The sequence below is a fragment of the Mugil cephalus genome, chromosome 19 (assembly GCF_022458985.1).
Source record: "Mugil cephalus isolate CIBA_MC_2020 chromosome 19, CIBA_Mcephalus_1.1, whole genome shotgun sequence".
In the NCBI taxonomy this organism is placed as follows: Eukaryota; Metazoa; Chordata; class Actinopteri; order Mugiliformes; family Mugilidae; genus Mugil; species Mugil cephalus.
The window spans coordinates 16,574,670-16,597,167 of NC_061788.1; the positions used below are offsets into that span (position 1 = coordinate 16,574,670).

General features: G+C 42.2%; 1 protein-coding gene across 2 annotated transcripts in view; it reads left to right on the top strand.

Moving 5' to 3' along the window:
* The window catches only part of cntfr (ciliary neurotrophic factor receptor), a 221,234-nt gene extending 198,736 nt beyond the window's left edge, over positions 1–22,498 (top strand). For both annotated transcript variants that reach the window (XM_047569166.1, XM_047569165.1), the window contains 4 exons: positions 12,968–13,036; positions 13,215–13,335; positions 19,152–19,278; positions 20,954–22,498. In XM_047569166.1, coding sequence (XP_047425122.1) covers positions 12,968–13,036; positions 13,215–13,335; positions 19,152–19,278; position 20,954 — 318 coding nt within the window. In that variant the 3' untranslated portion in view covers positions 20,955–22,498. The remainder of the gene's footprint in view (positions 1–12,967; positions 13,037–13,214; positions 13,336–19,151; positions 19,279–20,953) is intronic.

The window sequence follows — 22,498 nt, forward strand, 5'->3', positions numbered from 1 at the left end:
TGCTCTTTTTCTCTACCACCTTTCCTTTGTGTTTTCCTTTACTGTCACAGCAGTTATTTTAACCACTGCAGAGAAGACCCATTTGGTATCAAGTTTCGATCAAGTATTTAGCCTATCCCTTTGGAAACCCATCATTCTTTGACATTATACATTTCAGTTCAAAAGTGTGCTTTCAGTTTGAATGCCAGTAAAGGCACCATGAATTAACAGGCTAAACAGGTCAGACATTTTCACTATTCCCACAGTGCCGAACTAAAGATGTAAATGTACCGGAGATTAGTAAATCCTCCTCCTAATAAGTTTGCTTTCATGGCGATTAATTGAAAGCTTACTGTTTATAATTGCTCAACTGAAACAAAGGAATTGCAGCACTTTAAATCATTGATTTAATGTTTCAAGAGGGTTGTGAAGTGAGCAAATTAGCTTGCTAAAATGAACTAGCTCCCATTCACACACACGTAGAAGGCAGCTGGAAAGAAGAAAGTTGTAAGAAAGACTCAGATCTTTGTGGTTCAAACTTATGATTAAACCTGACACACACTCAGAGTTTTCCTTCTCACCCTCACCACTAATCAATCAATATGTGAACTGACGCATAACCCAAAAGGTGGGAAACCTTAAGTCAATATTTGGATTGGGTAAGGACACATAATTTCGAAATTGCATAAATACAGTCGATGACAGCTGAAAACTGCAGGGTTTCCGTTTTTGCGGTGCTCTTTGATGAATGTTATTGTGGTCGTGGATTTTATTTTTGTAGCAGTGAGTGTGGTTTTCTGAAGGAGGAATTCCACATGTATCACCTCTAGACTTGTGGGCACTTTGTGGTTTCACTTCAGTGTTGGTGTACAGTCTGAGTAATAGATAAATGATTGGTTTAGGTGGATTTAATTAATTTGTATGTATGTATATATGTAATTTGCCCATTTTTTTCCACACTAAATGTTACTATTGGACCACTTAGTTCAGGATTGTCCTTCTAACAAGTTCTTTTTGTTATTTATTCATAAGTATCATGTAGTTTCTAACTTACTGGAGATCTTATACATTTTGTAGCCTGGTTCCAGACCTTGGTATTGGCCCCACCATCTCCAATGATATCAATCATTCAAAAAAAAAAAAGAAAAAAATGCTGTGTTATGTTAAGTGATGATTGCTTCACCAGTTGGAGAAAGATTGGAACCAATTAGAGCCTTGAAGGTTGGTTTGAAGTACAAATTATACTTGCCATGCCTGCATGTGATAGGTATTTCATCATCTACTCATGTCAATGAGACCACACAGACTTTCCAACAGCTATGCACACGTTGCTGTACTATGCAGGTGTGCCTTAAAATTGTCATGTTTCTTTAATTACCCTTACCGAAATGAACAGTTCCAAGCTAGTGATACCTCACATTCTTTGTCAACATTATGGTACACTGTATACATATGCTTTTAAATCCCATTGTTTTATAAATATATTAACCTGTCCTCCCTTTTTGAATACCTATGAAGAAATCCAGCATACTATTCCCTGCACATAGTGGTGATACCATGGCATCAGTAGGCATCACTCTGTTTCTTAAAACTGCTTCCTTTATGATGGTTTCTGACTGGCTTCTGCCAGTGATATGGACCATTTTATTGTATATCTATAGTTGCAGACTCAAAAACATTGATTTAAACCTAGCGGTGACATAAATCATTAAGTGGAGTTTAATGAGGCTGCCAAATAAGATACATTGTTTATTAGCCCCATATATACTTCATTAATCACAGCCTCGAAGGTTGAATACCAAGTGAAGTGGTTAGTAATGCTCAGGAATTTACCTTTAATGTGGTTAGACGGCAGAGCCGGGTGAGAATGGTTTTCACATGTGCCGTTTGGAAATGTGTTTTGAGTCAGAAATGAAAGCGGCGCTCTGATCAGACAGATCTTTAGAGGAAACCATCCATCGTTCTGAGGAATGAAGGGATGACTGGCCCAGATACTTGGAGTGATGGAGATTCAGACGGAAAGAGGAAAACGAGGAAAAGTTTTGAAGTAGAGATGAATGGAGCGCATCAGAGAAGCAGAAAGGGCATTAATGGATAGCAGACTTTGGTAGATACAGTGAAAAGATAGACACAGTATATAGTATAAATGAGACAGACATTCATAGACATAGTAACATTTGAACTTTATTCGTAGACTAAAGTGACTAAAATACTCTATACTATAGTGTCCAGTCATTTTATGACATGAACAATGGGTTAAAGAGACAGAAAGAATAAGAGAATTGGTATGTAGAGATAAGAGTGATTAAATGTACAGAGTCAGGTAGACAGATCAATAGAACCTGAGAAACATAAAGAAAATAGGTGCACAAGAGACTGCTTTGAAACATTTTAAAGATGAAAGAAAGAGAGACGGAGATAAAATGAGTGGTTTTAGACTCGATCAAAAGATTATTAGTAAAGAGTATTAGTTTAAAAGAAAATGGTATAAACAGATAGTATTGAGTCACTGAATGATTTGAAAAGAGTGATCTGCAAAACAAAGATGACACAGAAGGTTATTTTGTTCTGTAAACTGCTACTGGTAAAGTTTGCTTCACTTTTTAACCTTGACTGTGCAGAATAATATAAGTACAGAGTCTGATGATGAATGGCTTCTGAAAGCGGAAAGTTTCTCTGTGCTCATCTGAAAGAGTTTAAGGCAGTGCTTTGTGATAATACCGCCAATATCCGTTGAATGGGCAACTTATGTGAGTGGAAAGTGCAAACTTGTATTGCGTGAATAGTGAGAATGGATTTATTTTGAAAGGGAAAAATGGGTTCGAATTGTGAATTATCCATAAGCTTGAACACAAAAAATGGCAATATCAGGCCACGTCTGTCAGGCTTTCTTGAGGAGAGTCAACTACTATCGGATTTCTTTAATTGCTGTCTCTTCGTTTCGCCTGGATGAAGTTAAATGAGTGTTTATGGTGAAAAATGTAGTTGAAAGAAAGAAAAGAAAGTTGGCATTTCAACCCCAATTGCTCCTTAGGAAGACACCCTGTCTGCTTTATCTTGACTATGTCTTCCATGTAGCGTACAGGTCTACAGGGATCAGTTGATACAAATGAAGCAGTGCAATGCTGTGGCTGAGAAAATGAGTCTTCTCAAATTCGGTTGTGATTCTGTAGAATGTATTTTCCTTTCCTTCCCTTTTGCACTTCACATTATGTCAGTAGACAAATTTGTAATTGAGAATTAATTATCAAAAACGCAAAAGAAATGAGTCATGAAAATACATCTGCATATCATTAAACGGTCAGCAAACTGTTTAGTTTCCCATGGCCTCGTGTTGGCATGATTTCCTCACGCTCCCTTGGTGGAGATGTGAACTCAAACTCTCACAGCAATTAAAGCAATGGTCCAGTTACTGTGATAAGAACAACTTCTGATTGCTCAATATTCTCTTTGTGCTATGAAGCTGCATCTGCTTCACTGTAATTGTCCTTTGAGGGTGATGCTGAACCCAAGTCAGCTAAAAACCCGGACACGCTTGCAGACACGCTCATGCATGTCAACTCATACGCTGACAGTGGTATAATATAGTGGTGTGCACGTAAATAATAAGACACAAACGTTGTTGTTCACATTGTTATCCTGAGAGTAACACATCCAAGTGCTCTTAGACACGCACGAGTGCTCGGGAAAGCAAATAGCACGCAAAGTGTGATGAATACACTACATCACTATGTCATCAAGTCTGCTGAAAAATCTTTAAAGTAACATGGACACACTGCGAAGACTCCAGCCAACAGTCATCTGGGACGTATGTTTTGCGCCAGCACGAAAATAAATAATTCTTCTTACCAGCTGGAAGTAGTCAGTATTCATAATTCGTAATTCAAAAGGAAAAACTGGAAGATTAGCAAGTATTAGCTGAACTATTATGAAGACCTGCAAATTGTGGAACAGGGCCGCTTTCCCCTTAAGGCGTGAGTCTGTCTTGTCTTTAGTTTATCACGCTAGTTGCTGATGAACATATTTGTGTATTTGAATGTTCAGATGAGCTGAAGATCGAGCTGACTGACTCGTTCTACGTTCAGTCTGGGATGCTCCGCCAAAACTAGGGCCACAGGTGCTCACCGATGGCTCAACACCGTCCAACAGCCAACTGTAGACTCGGTGTAACATTGGACACACCAAGACTTTTAATGCTCAAGGTGACTGTGGAAGACATGAGGCACATATTCCCATATATACTGACACTGAATCTCTGCATACAACAGCCCACTCATATACCCAAGAACTCTAATACTCATACATAGCACACATGCATACATGATACAGGGTTGATGATACAAGTATAAAATGAAAATGCTCCTGGTGCCAGATGGACAAGCACTCAGAGACAGCGGGACTCACTAAACAAAGCATCTGGATCAGAGAAGAGAAGTCGACCTGAAAATTCTTCCTCCTTCAATCTGCATCCGCTTGATCGGCAGAGCTTAGCCTCTCGTTCGTTTTATTTAATCAACATTTTTTTCTCGTTTCTCCCTCTGTCTGGCCTGACGCACGCCTCCGTTACATCCGTCTCACTCACCCGCCCACCTCACTTTGTTTGTCACCTTTTCCATCATTTTCTTTTACCATTCTCATCCCTCCTCCTCCCTTCTCACGTACCGATCCACCTCGCTATCAGTGTCTCCCCTTCTACCACCAACACGCCATCGTTCTCTCTCCATCTATTCATCCATGTAATAATGGCCTCTGTGTGTTTGCCAAAAATCACTCCCATCCTGCGAGCACTTACGTGAATCAATAGTAGGGCCAGGAGCAATGTGTTCGTGTGTGTGTGCTTCTGTACTTATGTTGTGAGGACATAAATCTGTATACACTGTGCTTTTTGGAAGCAAAGTCCTCATTAGATTGAAGATATGGTTTAAGGCCTACATCTCTAGGAAATGAATGGAAGTCAATGGAGTGATGGAGACATGACCATGTGTCTCTGTCGAGGTCACTGAAATCAATCTGCTCTGAATGTCACGGAAGCTAAACACTTCCTCAGATTCTCTCCCTTTACTTTCATCTCTTATCTTCGCCCCAAACTTTCCCCGTCGCCCCGTGAAGTTTCACCTCGGCTCGTCCCGTTCTGCCGCCAGCTACCACTTTTCGCTCTCTCAGCAGGGCACAGTTTTACTATCATCCACTCATTCATCCGTCCGCACATCTTTCCACCCATGCATTAAGCCACCTGTCTAGCCATCCATCCCTCAAGCCATCCATTTGTATCTATGGGTGCACATGATAAATGTTTAGACCTTGTTTGGGGAAAACATCCCATCTAAAGGACACTGGCAAAGACAGATCATTTATCAAACGGCATCTCCCTCCCTCTCTTTCTCTCTCACACACACACGCACGCAGCAGATTGGTTTCTGTCACATATGAAAGCCATCATCATTAAGCTCTGCTGTCAAAATACATTACAGTTGGATTGAATCCTTTACATTTACTCAAAAACACTTTCCAGAGACACACTATACATACAGCATGAATATCTGGATCCTACAAACGTTGTGCTGCCTGTTGTTTTTTGTGTATTTTAACAGACGTAAATGATTATCCGTACATGTACACACAGAGAAGTTAATAGTAATTAAAAACTGAAATTCTGAGCAGGCTGCAGAGAAGTGGTCAAATCAAAAGGAGGGGAAAAGACCCACACCAGGAAAGGCCAACGAGATGCTCTCCCTGCTAAACTCTGTTGTAGAGCTCAAAGGTAGAGCTCTCTCATCTTGTGCGTTTGCCAGATCGCAGCTGGAATATTTCAACGTTTTGTATTTGTGTTGCTTTGGATGTCTCACTGTGTAAGGGAGAATGGAGACGAATGGGGCCACTGCCCTCTTCTCTGAGTCTATTGATTTCTATATCACCCTGTCAATCCCGGGGCTGTCATACACACACTCCTGTATCTACGAGCTGTCAGGACACACGCATTCACTGTACTGACCTCACCTTCACGTCCTGTGTTTCATTGTTAATAAAGCTCTGATAGAATGAGCACGGTAGATACCAAATTAAACATTGAAGGTCTCACAAAGACATGTGGATAGGAAGGATGTTAAAACAGTGCATGAATCAAAATGTTTTACTTTTTTTTGGTGGGCTAATAGAAACATCTTTATCCAGCAGCTCCACCAGCTTCTCCAAGATAATTTAAAAAACTTCAGTGTGCTGATTTAAGTCAAACACTGATTTTTCTCCATCATTTCTGTTATCAGAATTAATTCCAGATTGCGCTGCAGCATCTAAAACAATTACTGGTATTTGTAATTTGTTGTATTTAAAATAATGACAAACCATGAACCAGCATATTATTCAAAGTATCTATTATCATAAAATCCAGTTCTAAATACCCCCCTTCCCTTCCCACCAAACCTAATCAGCTGCAGAGTTTGCAAAGTGGAGGGTTCAGTTCCAGCACGCTGACGGTAGGAACCATCAAGGTGTTGGACGAATATCCCGCCATCATTTTGCAGCTGAAACAACAATGTTGTGAAGGCTTGCGTACTGTTTTCTGAGATTGAAAACATTTTCATATCTCTGCAAACATTACTTTGTATTGAGTTGCTTTTCATCTCAGATTCAGCCCCTGTTCAAAATCTGGGAATTTTTTTTTTCCCCCCACAAATACATGCGCAGCATTTGAAACCATTCACAAGGTTTCAAAACTTGAAAGCAAGCGCTGCATTTGTGAAGAAGGGAAACTCAAATACAAAATAATGTTTGCAGAGATATGATTTTTTTTTCCAGTCTCACAAAACATTATGCAACGCCTCAGATGTTAGTTGCAAGCTTTCTCCTTTTAATTTTTTTTTTTTGGTGTGTGTGAATTTGGAAACATTGCATGATATTAACCCAGGCAACACACCACACATCTGCTACGTATTTGAAAATGAGGATGTTCCATGAGTGACAGACTTGAAATCCACAATCAACAGGAATGTTTTTAATTCACCTTAGGATGTGTGCAGAATTGTTAGTCCTGGATCCAGACACTCAGAAAGAACTAGAAGCAAAGAAACACATTTTGGAAGCATGACAGGTTTTGAAGTTGTTGTTGTTACGAGGAAAGAGATGGATTCTGATTTAAATTTCATACTTCTTGGCATGTTCGTGTCTCGCAAACTTGACACGCCTGCATGACAGCATAAATCGGAGTTAATGCAGAGTCACCTCCGCCGCTGTGTTGTTGAAATTACCACATGCTTCTTAAGGGTGTAAGGTCTAGTTGAGGGATTTTCGATTGGCTGTGGGGCTTAGCTTCCTTTTACGGTAATTGCTGCTATGGCGATTGGGGCTTCAAAGAGAGAAATACTGTCTGAGAAATTACCCCTGGACCTAGCATTCATGTGTGCGCGTATGTGTGTTCTCAAATGGTAGGGGAGCGCGGCAGGAAAATGGGAGCTGTCAGTCAACCTAATGAGACCAACCTTCTCAGTGCACACACATACACACAGAGCGCCATCGGGCCAGTGGAAGTGCCATATAATTGGGTTTCCTTTCCAGGACAACAGACATGCTCACTGGATTAGATCTGACCACCGACGCCAATTCCCTCCATGTCTCCCTCTCTCTGCTTTCCCTTTTCTCTTTTGCCGCTATCTGACTGTCTCTTCTTTGCATCTCTTTCTTTTCTCAACCTCTTCATTTCTCCCGGTTCTTATGCCTCTTGTCTGCTATCTGCCTCTTTCTCTTTCTTCTCCTTACTGATCGGCTTATTTGCTTTCCATCTTTGACCTAAGACCTCTATCGAGAGCTTTATCCCATACGTGTTTGCAGGTAATATATATGGAGAACTATATAATAGGATAGCAAATAAAGTATTATCCCACTGATATGAGTTGGAATTGAAATTTAATACCATCTTACAGAACTTATTGGACCCCTCCATTGGTAATCATAGGGGTCAGGTGGAGTTTCTTCCTCTCTCTGTATTTCCACGACATCACAATAAATGTGTATCTGTTTGAGATAAGATGAGATGAAACTTTATTGATCCCGCCGAGAAAGTAATTTCAAGTGTTTGCAATAGTAAACACATGTAATAGATGAGGCCGGTAAGATGAGGGGCAGAACGAATAAACAGGCCACAAGAAATGTGAAAAGCAACGGGTCACTTCTTTTTCTCCGAGTTCCTTATGCAATCCCTGAGGAATGTTCACTTCTCGCTGCCTCTCTCATTGTCTGGAATTGTGAAGGAGTGTGTGTGTGTCTACGTGTGTGAGCTGCAGCAATAAGCGCTGTGTGTGTGCGCGAGGCGTATGTCGGCGTAAAGTTTATTTATCGCTGTCCTTACAGTTGCGCTTGAGCCCCGTCTACAGATATGATCCATAGCTTGCGTACGAAAAGGCATCTTGAAGTAATGAGCAAGTTTAAGGAATGTGTCTACAACATGACACCTCTTCAAAACGCTAACACCTGGAATGTGTTGAACATCACAGTGTGAAAGTACCCGAGAGGACATCTGTTGTGATTCGCTCGTATGATATTTCATGACAGTCATGGTGTCACCGACTTCTCACCTTTTAACCAATCACACACCTCCTCCGTTGTTATGCAAGCAAACGCCAAAACTGCTTTTCGCTAAACAAGATGTAGCTCATTGACAGTAGGATAGTCAAAGTTCACCTCTGTATTTTACCTCTATAAAAAAAAAAACAACCCTCAAAAGTTGTTACCAGGTGACCACGGTTTCCAGGCTCTTTTTGAGCTTCACTGAGTTGGTTTTCTACTCAGTAGCATCTTCCTGCTATGAGCTATGACTCCATGTTGAAGTGTTGCTAAAAAACTTGATCTCATCGTTATGCTCTATCTACTTAAAACAGTAAGGCAACTTTTTGCATCTTTTCATCCCGTAAATAAAGAGTAGTTTTTGTTGATACAACATTAATTATTTCCTTGTAAGTGAAGTTAATTTACTTCTGCAGATGATGTCAGCTTACTTTTGCAGGTGCATGGCCGACTTACAGCTAAAACCCCTTGCTAACAGGGTTAGCTTACGGCTAACTGGTGTTAGTGCCGTAAGCTAATGTTACGTGGTGGAAAAAACACCTCTGCTTACTTTAACTCACAGTCAAGTATTCTCAAAAAAGTATTTTAAAACAACTTGCCAACATTAGTTTCACATAAAAAGTATTTCGAAGCCTCTTGCTATTGTTAATTTCAAATTACATCACAGGTCTCCAGTTATTTTACTCATTCATTTCTACAACAATATAAAACCTGAAGACTGCAGTAATTAACCAACTATATCACTAACATTAACTTAATTCTTACCTTCAAGTCCAGTTTCCTACATTTTTCCAGTTTCTTCTTTTGCAGAGCTGCTTAATTGGTTTAACTATTGAAACAAACGTTTCATTATGTCATTGGAGCAATGACAAAGTTGCACATCATTCCCACCACACAGCAACAAATGTGTGGCGTCAGTTTGTAGCTTCATTTTGGCAGCTTCCATTCATAGTTCAACACTGCAGCCAGTAAGTAATAATCCAAAGTCACAAACCTACGAAGTTTACAGACCATTATATGGTATTCCAATTATTCCAATTATAATATTTTATCATTGGGACGTGATTATCATATGGTAAATATATGTTTCTAAACAGAGTGTGTGCAGAGTCACATACTATTTCAAAGGCAGTGTTAATGAACAGTCTTAACGCTTTAACACTATCTCACCCCTAGAAACATAAAATGTGCACTTAAACACACACACATTCTTGTATGGCTATCTTTGTGAGGACACTCATTGGCATAATGCATTCCCTAGCCCCTTACCCTAACCCTAAGCTAATTGTAACCTTTACCCTAAAAAGTTTGAACCTTCAAAACAGCCAGAAAGTGAGGACTGGCCAAAATGTCCTCACTTTACACAAATGTCCTCAATCTGATGGTATAACTGGTCTCGGAAAGATAGCTGTACAAGTACACACACACACACACACAAACATACACAGAGCAACAAGTACATTCAAATCATGTCACCTCTTCGGCAGCCCCAACACAGAGACTTGCTCTAGCAGTGTGAATGATCTGATAGTGTGTTTTGGCAGCAAAAACAACAGCCTTTACAGAATGCATCTCCTTGCATCTATCCCTCCCCTCCACCTGCCCCCCCCTTCCCCACCGCTTCCCTCCACTACGCGATGCTAAGTGCCGCTCACACCGCTCCCTGTTTAGCCGCTTGGCAACACAGCAACACAGCCATCTCTTTGGAAATGTTTATCTGCAAGCTTTTCACTCCATATACAGCCCCACACGTATATATGCAGTGCGCACACACGCGCCAATGCACCAGTTCCACTTTAGCCAAAACAATGGAAAATGCGTTCACAGGCATGAGAGTCAACACGCGAGTACAAAGACACTCAAACTGCAGGAATGTGTGTGTTCTCATATCAAATGTAAGCACGCACACGAGCTAAATATCTAAAGGCACATACACGTATCTACACAGACACATAATCAGATGTGTCTGAATTTCACAAGATCTCACGCCATAGACCTCACTATGCAAACACACACGGACACACACACACACATTAGAGCCAGAGGAATGCTGATAGAAGCAATGCTTGGATACGCTGGTTGGAATCCATCTAAACAGTGGAGATTTAGCCTCAAAGGCACCACACATGTCTTTTAAAACACTCGTGTGCGCGCGCACTATATTGTCTGAAGTCTAACCGTACATGCATACGGCGCTCATGTAACGCACACAAGCTCAGAGGACATGTTATTGCATTCCGGTAATGAAATTAGGCCTGCAAATGTAGCGCTCGGTTTGGCAGATAAAGACTGAGCTTCCTTCTAAACAGAGGGAGAGGGGGCAATAGTTTAAAGATCTGGAGCGCATACAGAGGAGCTGTTTGGATCAAGGTGTCTCAAAAATAGAGGTGTCAACTTCGTAGAGGGGGTGACTAATGAGAGAGATTATAGGAAGACTGAGGAAGCGTGGATGCTCAGGGTGTATGAGTGGGTTATTTGTCAGGTTGACTACAGGTTTGCATATCCTAGAGAGCAAAAGGGGAAACTCCGATCTGAGACTTATCTGCTGTTGGTGCTGGTTTAAAATTGCATGCTGGTGAGAGGGGATTGCAGGTTCCTAAGCAGCTGCTGTGATATCAAGAAAACTTAAAGGATAACTCAGTTTTAATACTTGTTTTCTTATATCTGCTGGTCCCACTTTGACCTCACGATTGTGCGCGCACCACATCAAGGGATGTGACAAATGTTCTGTTTATTCTTAGCTGTAGTGGTGCTAAACTGTCGGCTTGTTCACGACCGCTTTGATCCAGCGTACAGCTGGCGTTAAATGTCTTGGGTGAACGGTCGGCGATCAGTTAAATTCGAGACGCATTGAAGTTGGAAGTGATGAGGGACGCAGCGGTGTATGTCCAACAACTACTGTTTGTACTCGGTACAAACCGAGACGACAACCTCCAGGGACGAGAGAGGAAGCCAACTCGGAAGCAACAATAGCTGCGGTTCCTGAAGTGGCCGCGCGAGGAGGTCTCCAAAAGCCAGTCGGTTCTCCTAGATCCTAGAAACTTCCAGCAGAAATAAACATGTTTTCAGCCTGGTACAAGAGGCTGTTTTGGTCTCCGGAGCTGAGCTCCCTGTCATGCCAGCTGCAACCATGGTGAACTCGCCTATTTAAATTATATCAAGGTTTAAATGAATCCATCATTTAGGGAGTGGCAGCTGGGTGCTGTGGGAGGTCAGGTTTCAGATACAGAGCTTTTTTAGTGAAAACATTTCTATTTTTACGTAGCCGCAGTTGTTTGTGACAGTCTGCTGAATTTTTGAAATAGATTTCCTTTTTTCAGACATTTACCAAATTGGTGCTGTAGCCGATCGAGCAGATTTAAGGGTTATCAAAACGAGAAACATTAAATCATCAATTTATCATCAAAGGGATAGAGTCAGTGCTATGTTACTGTTCTCCAGCAGATCATCTTCACTGTCACTAAATAACCTATAAATCATAGATTATGTTTGCGTTGTTGTTCTATTTGTCATATTTGAGTTTGTGTATCCATCTATAATTGTCTACTTGACATATTACAATAGCTACTTTTTAAGTCAAACGGTCCAAATAACCTCCAGCACTAGAATCCGTGTGTAGGTGTACGTATGTTTCTCGGTCCACTGGTGTACTGCAGACGGCAACAGGCTTGTCACTAAATCATTTAATTCGACTTCAGGAGGAAAAATGAAAAGGCAGCACTCTCCCTCATTTTTTTTTTTCTTCAGTCTTTCATACACAGGCCAAAGGCAAACAAACACACACAGCACTAACCATAAATTACAGTGAAGCAGCAAATCATTCTCTCATGCACTCCCCTGTAACTCAAACATTTAGTTCATTCTCTGCCTCACTCTGCAAATTAAAGTGTGCACAAAGGGCTTTCAAACATTGGCATGCATTACATTGTGTGATAAAATCATGTGGCATTGATGCCAATGCTTTCTGGTATAATCATCAATTATGCCGCTGGTATTTTACATGCATGAGGGTTGCTATGTGTGGAGTGCGGAGGCTGCAAGGGCATCAAGGTTCAATCAATTCAACAGTGAGACGTGAAACACCACAGAGAGCGGTGCTCTTGACCTATGCGCAGAATAATGATAAAAGGTGTGCTGTCAATAAATGATCACAGAATAAAAATTGAATCTCTCCTTCATAAAACATTAAAAACTAGGATTGGTATACAGGGAGCATAATTTATGGGTAGGAGAGTACGACATCTAAACCGAAGGTTGGCTTGGGATGCATAAATGCACTTCTCAGGATTATATTTTCGTAATTCACCGTGTTGCAACATTTCATATCCCTAGGACGTTTCTACAACTCATGCTGCTATTATTTTAAGTAACATTAAAATAATAGCAGCGACGTTTTCTCATCCAAACCTGCTTTCTGCTGTTTGCTGCTTAGGTGGAGTTGTCTGACAGCACTGCCCATACCATCACCGATGCCTACGCTGGGAAGGAGTACATTATCCAGGTGACAAGTTTATTTTTTATTTTCTCTCACCAACTAACAAAGACAATTAAGAGTTAAATTATTAATTTCAAGAGCATCTCACTTATGTATGTGTCTGCAGATGGTATTATTCCAACTTGCAAGGATGGTTCTGAGTTGCCAAATGCTTTTATATTACTACTGCCCTTGTGTTCGACAGGTGGCTGCCAAGGACACTGAGATCGGAACATGGAGTGACTGGAGCGTCGCTGTCCATGCTACGCCCTGGATTGAAGATCCCCTGCCAATCACCTCCACAACCGAAGTGGACGTTCCTGCCGGTAGGTCACAGAGTCTGAACTATTCGTACTCACAGTGACACATTCAGAGTTGGTTTGTGGGTTACTTTGAAGTTATCAGTGTTCAGGTCTGTTACAAACAATATATATATATATATGACCGTGTTCATTGTGCTCGGCTTTGTTGGATGGAGGTTACACAATGTGTGCGTCACAAGTCACTCAGTCAGTAGTTTGATACAGCTACACACATGAATGCAAAGGAGCAACAATAAAGGACAATGACAACAGCTACATAGCATATCACGTTAGCATGTTAGCTCAACTTCCAGCTGAGGCAGATGTTGCCACTGGAAACGAGGAGAAAGCGACATATAATGGTTTAGTAGCCTTTGACACAATGTGATGTCTTGTTCTGAACAGTGATGATTCTTTTCACTGTTGTGTTAGTCGACCAGTTCAGAGAGAGAGAGAAGGATCAAGAGCACAGAGTTACACCAAGAAGAACTATATGTTTGTAGAAGTGTGACTAATGTCTTTCCATAATGCTCTCATCAGTCTCGTATTCTATCGGCTAGAGAAAGCATTGTGATTAAAATATAGTATTCCTTTAATGTTTTTAACATTGTTGCCTGCGCCCACAGATTTTCTGAATCATTTAGGTATGAAATTAAGCTCGGTTAATAACTTTCTCCACGATTAGATTGAGTGCGCTGTAAGCGTTAGATAGCACTGAGCCTTTATTGCAGTTTAAGCCTTAAGATCCAGCAGCCTCGAGACAAATCAGCACACATCACCCTGAGATCCTGAACGCTGCCTCGGGGAAAGCACTAAGCATCTTTTTAAAAAAAGCGCTCACGTCTCTCACACAACCTCCACCTCGCGCTCTTACTGTACAGCAGCTACTTTCTAGGCATGAGTATTGACCGTTAGGCATGAAATGAATGATACATTATTAAATTATGTTTGTCATCTGGCTCGCACTCACAGAAAAGGACTAAAAACGACCTCAGAGTTGTGTAGCTCGCGCTCTTTCAGCGCGTGGCAGAGATCAATGAGGTCTTGGTCTTGGTTTCTCATGAATTATAATACCTGAACAAGACAGACATTCCACTGGAGCCACATTTTTCAGATCACACTGGAATGGCAAAGAAAAGATTACAGCACACATACTGAGTAAAAAGGAAAACTATAAGGATGAGGGGACGAGGATTCATTCGGTTTCTTTTCGGCTCTTGAAAATGTAGGGAGTGTTTTACCTGCACCAGCTGAATATAAAGCAAGTTAACCCTTTAAAACTGGACGTTGTCGGCAGGAAGGTTTTCCCAGGTTCATTCTAAATTACTGTAATTAGGGTATAATGCCAAAAGCAGAGATTTTGAGCTTTACAGTCGATATGGTGTCAAGAGTTACTGTACATCTTAGATCAAACACATTAGCATATCGTTAGCCTAATAGCATAAATGCCAAAGTCATATGTGAACATTTTCCGGAAAACAAGAAACCACAATTTTATCAAGCGCATTGGTGTTTTTATTGATATTGTAACAATAAGTCAAAAAACGACTTAGGTAATTGTGCTATTAAGCTATGATGTGCACCTTTAAAAGGCTATAAGCAAGAAAGTACTTAAACCAATGAGAAGTCTCCTGTTATTGCCAAAAAATACCACTGTGACAAACTGCCGCTTTCAGGTGCTTGTACGACATCTGGTAGATGTAGACAAGGGAACACAGTGGAGCTCAGGCATTCAAAAAGATTGGACAGTTTGAGAAAGTTGATTAAAAAAAAAAAAACACAGTTCCTGTTTCCACTCAGGTCTTTCCTCTCAGGACCAAAATTCACCCTAACGGGATCGTCCTAAATGAGTAGTTTGCTCTTACTGTTCTGCTTCTTTGCTGTAAGTTTAAAATCATAAAGCCTTGTGGAAACTGAGAGGCTCCTACATCACCACATAAGACTGCTCCTTGTCCACACAAACCAATGAGTTGTAATGTAATAATTAGTTTTATATTGAACAGGCAATTATGAGAGTGGTGTTGACCTTCTCAGCTAATTCTCAGCGAGGAAGCAAATGAGCATATTTCCCAAAATGTCAAACCCTTGTTTTAATATTCTACTTAAGAGAAATTGCATTAAGGTTATTATCATTTGCTACAGAGTGCTCACACATCTTTATTCATACTGCGCATTTATGTTTGTCCATTTGCATTTCATAAATGTGTTTAAGTAGTGTTACAGTGTATCTTTTGCAGGTATTTCTCTTGAACAACCTTGACTCACTCCTAAAACCAACACTTATGCTTTTTCTTGTCCACACATTGATGAGCTGTTCACTTATAAACTGTGCAGCATGAATTTTACATTCAACAAGGATGAGGAGAACTGTCCATGAAACGGATTTAAAAACCTTTCTCAGAATAACTCTCGGCTCTCCGGCCGGTTGTTGAAATTCGTCGTCAGTTTTCCAATGCAACACTGACTCCTGTTGGTCAAGAGCGGCACTGCGCGGGGTTCGGCGCGCAGACTAGTGAGTTCACGCGTACCTGGAGATATGCAAACGCATGAAATGAAAAGCACACACAGGACGCGCACCTTCTCCTGGCAGTCTGTTGTGCACAAACACAGAAAAGACAGCGCGCACTCACACAGCACCTCCGCCTCACAACACACACACGCTCGCTCAGTACACAGTGTATTATTCTAGGTCTCAGGGAAAGAACAGGAGGCTATTGGGATTCTCCTCATGCCTCATCTCGATCCAGCTGCTGCTTCTCTGCTTCCCTTCCCTCCCTCCTTGTCCTCTCCTCACTTTCCCCTCCTTTTGCCTTCTCACTCTTCCTCTTCTTCACCTCACACTTCACACTTATCTCTTTTTGTCTGGCCACCTTCTTTGCAGATGTTGCTTGCTGGGTGAGTGATTACAGCTGTGCGGCGGCTGCATGCAGCTGGATGCGCTCTGTTGATATCAGTAAAATGACATCAGGGTTACTTGTTGTTCCCACTGATGGATGCACCGATTCCCCCTTTTTTTTTCCATTTCCTTCCTTACCTCTGGTCTTTGGAATTAAAGTCGTCGGGGGGGGGGGCCGCTGCACTGAGAGCATTTTCTTCTACCTGCAGCGTCGGGTCCAACACAGGAAGAAGCTCATTAATTATAAATGTAGCTGTCATTTTTGCCATCCGGTGCTTGATTGTAAATATGTAATCATGTTTTTAATGATTTTCGCTTGCGGCGGTTGATGAGAACAGATTTAGTTTGCAGCCTGCTCTTTGGTGCTATTGTACTTGCAGTTTCGCATTAGTAGGGAAACCAGGAACATATCCGGTCTATGAGCAATAATGAACACACAAAGTTCTGCCCGCCTTTTTTTTTTTTTTTTTTTTTATAAAGCTGACCAGCTTGTTAATGTCTCCACATTGACCAATATTTTCTGGCCGCAGCCAGAATAGTAAACGACGAGACTTCCTGTGACTTATTGATTTTGTAGCTCAGGGTCCAAACGCTGCTGCAAATTCTTCATTTCCTCTCTGTCTTCCTCTTGCCCTGCGCCGCATTTCTCTCTGCCCTCCTCTTTTTTTGTTACGGTTATCATTCACGCAGAAGCGGTCGCTTGCAGTGGGACAGCGTTCAGAAGTCCCAGGAAGTAAAAAAGAAGCCGCTGAGGCTTTAAAAGGCTGTAGCCGACCTCGGTGTCGGGACCGTGTGAGATATGAGCGTCTGCCTCGCCCAGTCGGTGAGACGGAAACTGGACACTGTCTAGCGCCAAACATGCAACACCAGATATCACGTCTTATATAGTCCACATTTGATACTATTTATAAACGCGTAGTCTCTCTTTCATGGCACGTTGTAGAACAAGAGTTTAATGAGCAGCAACCACCACTACTGACTGCGTTGCTGAGCCTTAGTGTCCTCTAGTCCTCTGTGCTGGAGTAGGGCTGATACAGGTTTTTAGGTAAGAAGTTAATGTGTCTCAGGCATAACATTATAACCTCCTTCCTAATATTGTGACTTGTGCCTCCAAAACAGACAGTTGTGACTCATCAGAGAATGGACATGCGCTGCATCCTGCTGGGGATGGGGCAGCTGCCATCAAGTAGTGTCATTGCTATGGTGCTACAAGTCTAAGTAACGTCCACGCGAATGCCAAGTCCAAACGTTTCCCAGCAGGATGGTGAACGTTACTGACTTCTCCTGTCTGTGGTTTTAATGTTATGGCTGACCAGTATATGTGCATAGTGACTAGCTAGCTACCTTGTTTGAGCAGTTACATGTTCATCAGGAACATGAACATGATGGTGTCATTGTTTATGAGCAGTATGTTTCACAAGGCAACAGTAGAGCCCCTCTGCCCTCTGTCAGTTTCACTACTGCCACTCATTCACACAGACTCTTTTCCATTTTCAGAAACATCTTTTATTTTCTCTCGCCATAAATAACGTAAACAGTATTATTAAGCTAGCGAGGACACTGATGCGTCTCCCTTCAGAGGGTATCATTAACGTTCCTCCGCAGAAATGTCTCCGCTGACTCACAAATACGGCGGCAATCAGAAAAAGCTGAATCTAATCTTCAGAGCATCATAAAGTCCTAAAGACCTCGACATCACAAACAGACAGAGTTCAAGTCATTTAGCGATTTCAGTTTCATTAGCGCGTCTTCCCTTAACGCTTTCTGTCTCGTCTCTTTTCAACAACTCTGTTGTATCTCGGTCCCCTCTGCTCCTCGCGTCCCGTCGGTTTACCTGTCTTTAACTAGCCCGGTACATCAGCAGACACAACCCCGTGACTGCCTCTCCTTATCACCGGCGCGTTATTTTTGCATAATTTTTATTTTCCTCCCCACTCCAACGCACACTGTTTCGCTGCAGGCAGGAAGTGCTGCACTGAGCTGCTGAACATGTTAAATGCGTCCTAGTTCACCCTCATTCTCTCTCTCTCTCTCTCTCTGGCTATTTCACACCTGGCTGCTTCCTTCTAATATCCCCCGACTCCCAACGCAATACTACACAACAGTCATTAATTGCAAGGAGAGGGAAATCATATTCTCTCTACTCTAAGAAAAAAAAGAAAAGCTCTGGGTTCTAGACTGAGTGCCAAGCACGGAGCACAAGTTAATATCTGCCGCGCAGCCTGCAGCTGTAGCAATAGTCTTGTTTTATAAAATATGAAAGTGTTTTTATTTGTGGAGAGGTGTAAAACCAAACCAGTGGGTTCTCAGTGTATTTGTGCCGCCAGAGTTTTAGCTTCTTCCTAAGAGTGGATCTGAAGCTCAGTGTGGCGGCTCCAGCCGTCGGCCATCTTGCCACTTTCAGCCTGAGGTGTCAATCAAATAAATAATGTGAGACTTCAAGCTTTAACAAACTAAACTGCTGAGGTCTAAAATATCCATGTAGTTATCATGAATAGGGAAATTATCTAGAGAGACAGGCATGTGGCCTTTGAAGACCCGCGTCCTCTCGCTCCCTTTTTATATTTATTTTTTTCATCTCCACATTTCATCTGTCTACTTTGCTCCCTCTCACACTCCTTTTCTCTCCAGCATGAATGAGTTTCTTCTTTTTTTTTTGTCAACTTCACTTCATAACTGCCTTGACAAGTCCCATATTGATCGCGCTTGTAGATTAGAATTGATTCGGCTCTTCACAGTATTTTCCTTTCAGTTTGCTTCTTCCTCGTGTGATAAGCGGTTTTTCAGCGTCCATTCATCAGAAACGATGTTTTGAATGCGCCGCCTCCGGGGAGCCGAGCCATTGTGCGCCGAGCGAAAGGAGAGAAGTCGCAGAGGAACCGGAGGAGTAAATTGAAAATATTCTCCTAAAGTTTATTGTGCTTTCTGATTGTTTCTCTCGCAGAGACTAAGACCTCCCCCATCCCGTCCTCCAACGCGCCACAGAAGGCTGAACCTCCAGTGGGCAGAGCTGCCAGGGTCATCGCATTTTTCTCTCCTTTGCTGTTAGGAATGCTGCTGCTGTTCATGTGGTGAGCAAACACACACACACACACACACACGGCCATTGTGAGCGGCCCTCGTCTTTGAATTGATTATGAGCTCAGCCGTTCACTCATACAGCATATCGGCAGGTCGGCGCTCGTCCGTTAATGTCAAGAGCATGTTTAATAGAGCAAGAGCAACAACAAACGGGTAAATTTGTTTTATGATCTGGCTGTGGGAGGAGGGGGGAGGGGAGGGGCGGGGGTCATATTTTCTGCAGAAGCCCTGAAGGGATTAGAGGGAAGAATTGGACCCAAAGCCGTCTCATTTCATTAATTTTTATAGGTTTTTTACGCTGTAGATCTGGTTGTAACGCTGCGTGTTCGCTTAGAGAAATAAATGGTGACGAGATGACGCTGACTGAAGCTGAACGTCACGGACCACGGCTACGTTAGTATCACTGCAAACCGATACCATCACACTTGAACCGGGTGATGTTAAACATGGCTGCGTCCACACTTGAACACTTAGGAAACTGTTCTGAGCTTAACGGTAGTATTACTACTCTCCTGCATTTTAAATGACGCCTCAGCCTGCTCATATATACACAGTATATATGCACAGTCAGGGATGAACAGGAACAGAAATGAGGCAGATATGTCAGGAGGTCGACGTATAGATGCATAGACGTACAGCAGCTTAGATGGGAAGAACATTTATTTTACATTTATTTTACGTATATAAAGTCCTCGAGCCGTTTCTGTTGCCTGTGTGTTCCTTAAAGCTCTGGCTCCTTTGTCATGATGCACGTGTCCCAGTTCATGCGTGGGTGATCCCGTCCCTGTGGACAGCTCCGAGCCCGTCCGCTCACTCCTGGCGTTAGAACATGTCTCCACACGCGTCTTGAGCGATTTTGTACCAGTTGTGTACGTGACAGAGCAGAAACACGCTTTAATAAAATAATAAACCCATCAGACTTGTCCTTCCAGTGAAACTAAACAGCAGCTGTTCGGCAGCGCCGTTCATCCATCAAGTGGAGGAAGGTGCGCGCCGTCGTTTGCCGTTAGATCCCGATCGCTGCTGCCTGCGCGTCTTCTTATAATTTATCATTATAACAATTAAGGACGCTGCCGCTGTTGCGTCGGCTGTGTTAATACGAGCGCCTCCCTGGCTTTGGATGCTGCTGCTGCTGCGTGAAGATGCAGGAAGGACTCCTGCAAACAGCTGGAGGCGACAAACTAAACTTCACCTCCTGTTGCCGTTTTTTTCAAAATCCACATTACATTAATTACTGGTCTCATTAATGTGACACGTCAGGGACGCTGTTTACATCGCAGGGAAGTGCTACCTGACGGGCTTTACAGTCTGTAATAGATGTGAAGCTGTCGTGTGAAGCGAGGCGGAACTGTCCTCACATAATACAGCAGAGTGGGCCGTTGTGTGTTCACGCTGCTGATGGAGTGTGGACATTTAGGAGCTCAGCGCGTCCTCAGTGAGTCTTCAGTCCGTTCACCTGAGATCAGCGTGCACATACCAATACGGTTCCATCAAAGCTTCTGTTTTATTTTGTTTCTGATTCTTCTCTACTTTCAATTACGTATCATGAATGCGAGATCAAAAGACAAATAAAAAAAAAGGTAGATCAAAATCCACTAGCAGAATTCGCCGTTTGATGGCGCGCAGCCCGAGATGCCTCATTTGTGCCTCTGCCTCTTTCCCCAGATGTCTTATTCCTGAGGAGTGACGAGAAGCAGGAGGTCGAAGAAGAAAAGGAGGGGGAGGCTGGTATTTTTTCTATTTTGCACATGTTTCGAGGATACAGTGCATTGATCATTTCTGTCCATCACGCAGTTACTCACCAAAATTACGTAGACATAAAAATCGAGACGATGATGATGCGGTTCAGCATTTTTGATTAATGGTGACAAAGAAAATTCTCCAGAGGAACTTTTGAAAAAACGGCATCACCGGCAGCGGCGGCGGCGACGGGAGCGGCGACACCCACACCACGACAGCAGTGACGACAACATAAACTGCCTTCTATCACCCCCCGGTGGCGCAGACGCGCCACGGCAGACTGATCTGCTCAGTTTGGCTCGGGAAGAAAAATCCTCAGCCGACAAAAAAAAAAAAAAAAACATCTCTTTGTTACCTTTTTGTTCTTTTTTTATTGATTAGTTGTGTTACTTTCTTCTGATACCCCGTCTCTGTACACATAAACACACACACAGCCCACGTGTGTTTGTGTGTACAGACACGTGAGCAACCCCCCTTTTACAGCTTAATCATCATGCCAAAGACTCAACTGCACCTCCCGCCCCCTCCCTCCCCCCGACTAGATGGTTCCCAAATTATTCACTGAGCTTCCTGTGCCTGTCTTCATCGCGGGTTGAAAACCCACAAACGCTCGATGGATACTGGAATACAAATCGCACTCGGGATGAATCTGAGGAACCCCTGCAGCCCCCCCCCCCCCCCCCCCGTTTGTGTAAAACCCGCCATTTAACAAAAAGAAAACACAAATCGGACTGAACCTGCACGCCTCCGACGACGACAACTGGATGACGCTGAGGAGCCGTTTATCGATACGAGGACTAACACTTTGAAGAATTCAGTAACGGTAGTCTGGCTTATGTAGACACTTAGCTTTACATTGTGCTTTCAGCGACTGGCAAGGAGGACCTGGAGAAAAAAAAGTGAATAAAAAAAAAGATTTGAGACTGAACAATTGCCCACACATTTGTTCCTTTCGGTCGGGTTTTGTATCGACAGCGACGACGCTGGTTGTTGAAACAATGATCACGAGCTCCGTTGGTTTCCCATTCTGCTCCGTGCTGTAAAATACAATAACACAGTTTGCTTTCCAAAATTTTGACGCCAAGTGTCTTTTTGCAGTTCACGTTTCGATAGCCAATATCAGCAGTTAATATTATGTTATTCAAAGGAATATCGATGTGTTTATTGTATTTTTTTTTCTTTTTTTTTTTTTTCTGGACAAATAATAAAAAGACGCATATAGGGTTTTAGTTGGGGTTTTATTTCTGTTTGGTTTTCAGGCATTCATAATGGCTTAATTCTTCTCGATCCTATTTTGTAAACTATGATATGTAACTTTAACATTGAACAAAAAGTTTATTATTTAATAATAATAATAATGTATGTATTAGCAGTAGAATGTCGTAACCTGTACCTGGGGTCTTTTTTATAGATGTATATACAATGACAGGTTTCAACCATTAAATGTGACCATTTCACAATGAATTATGA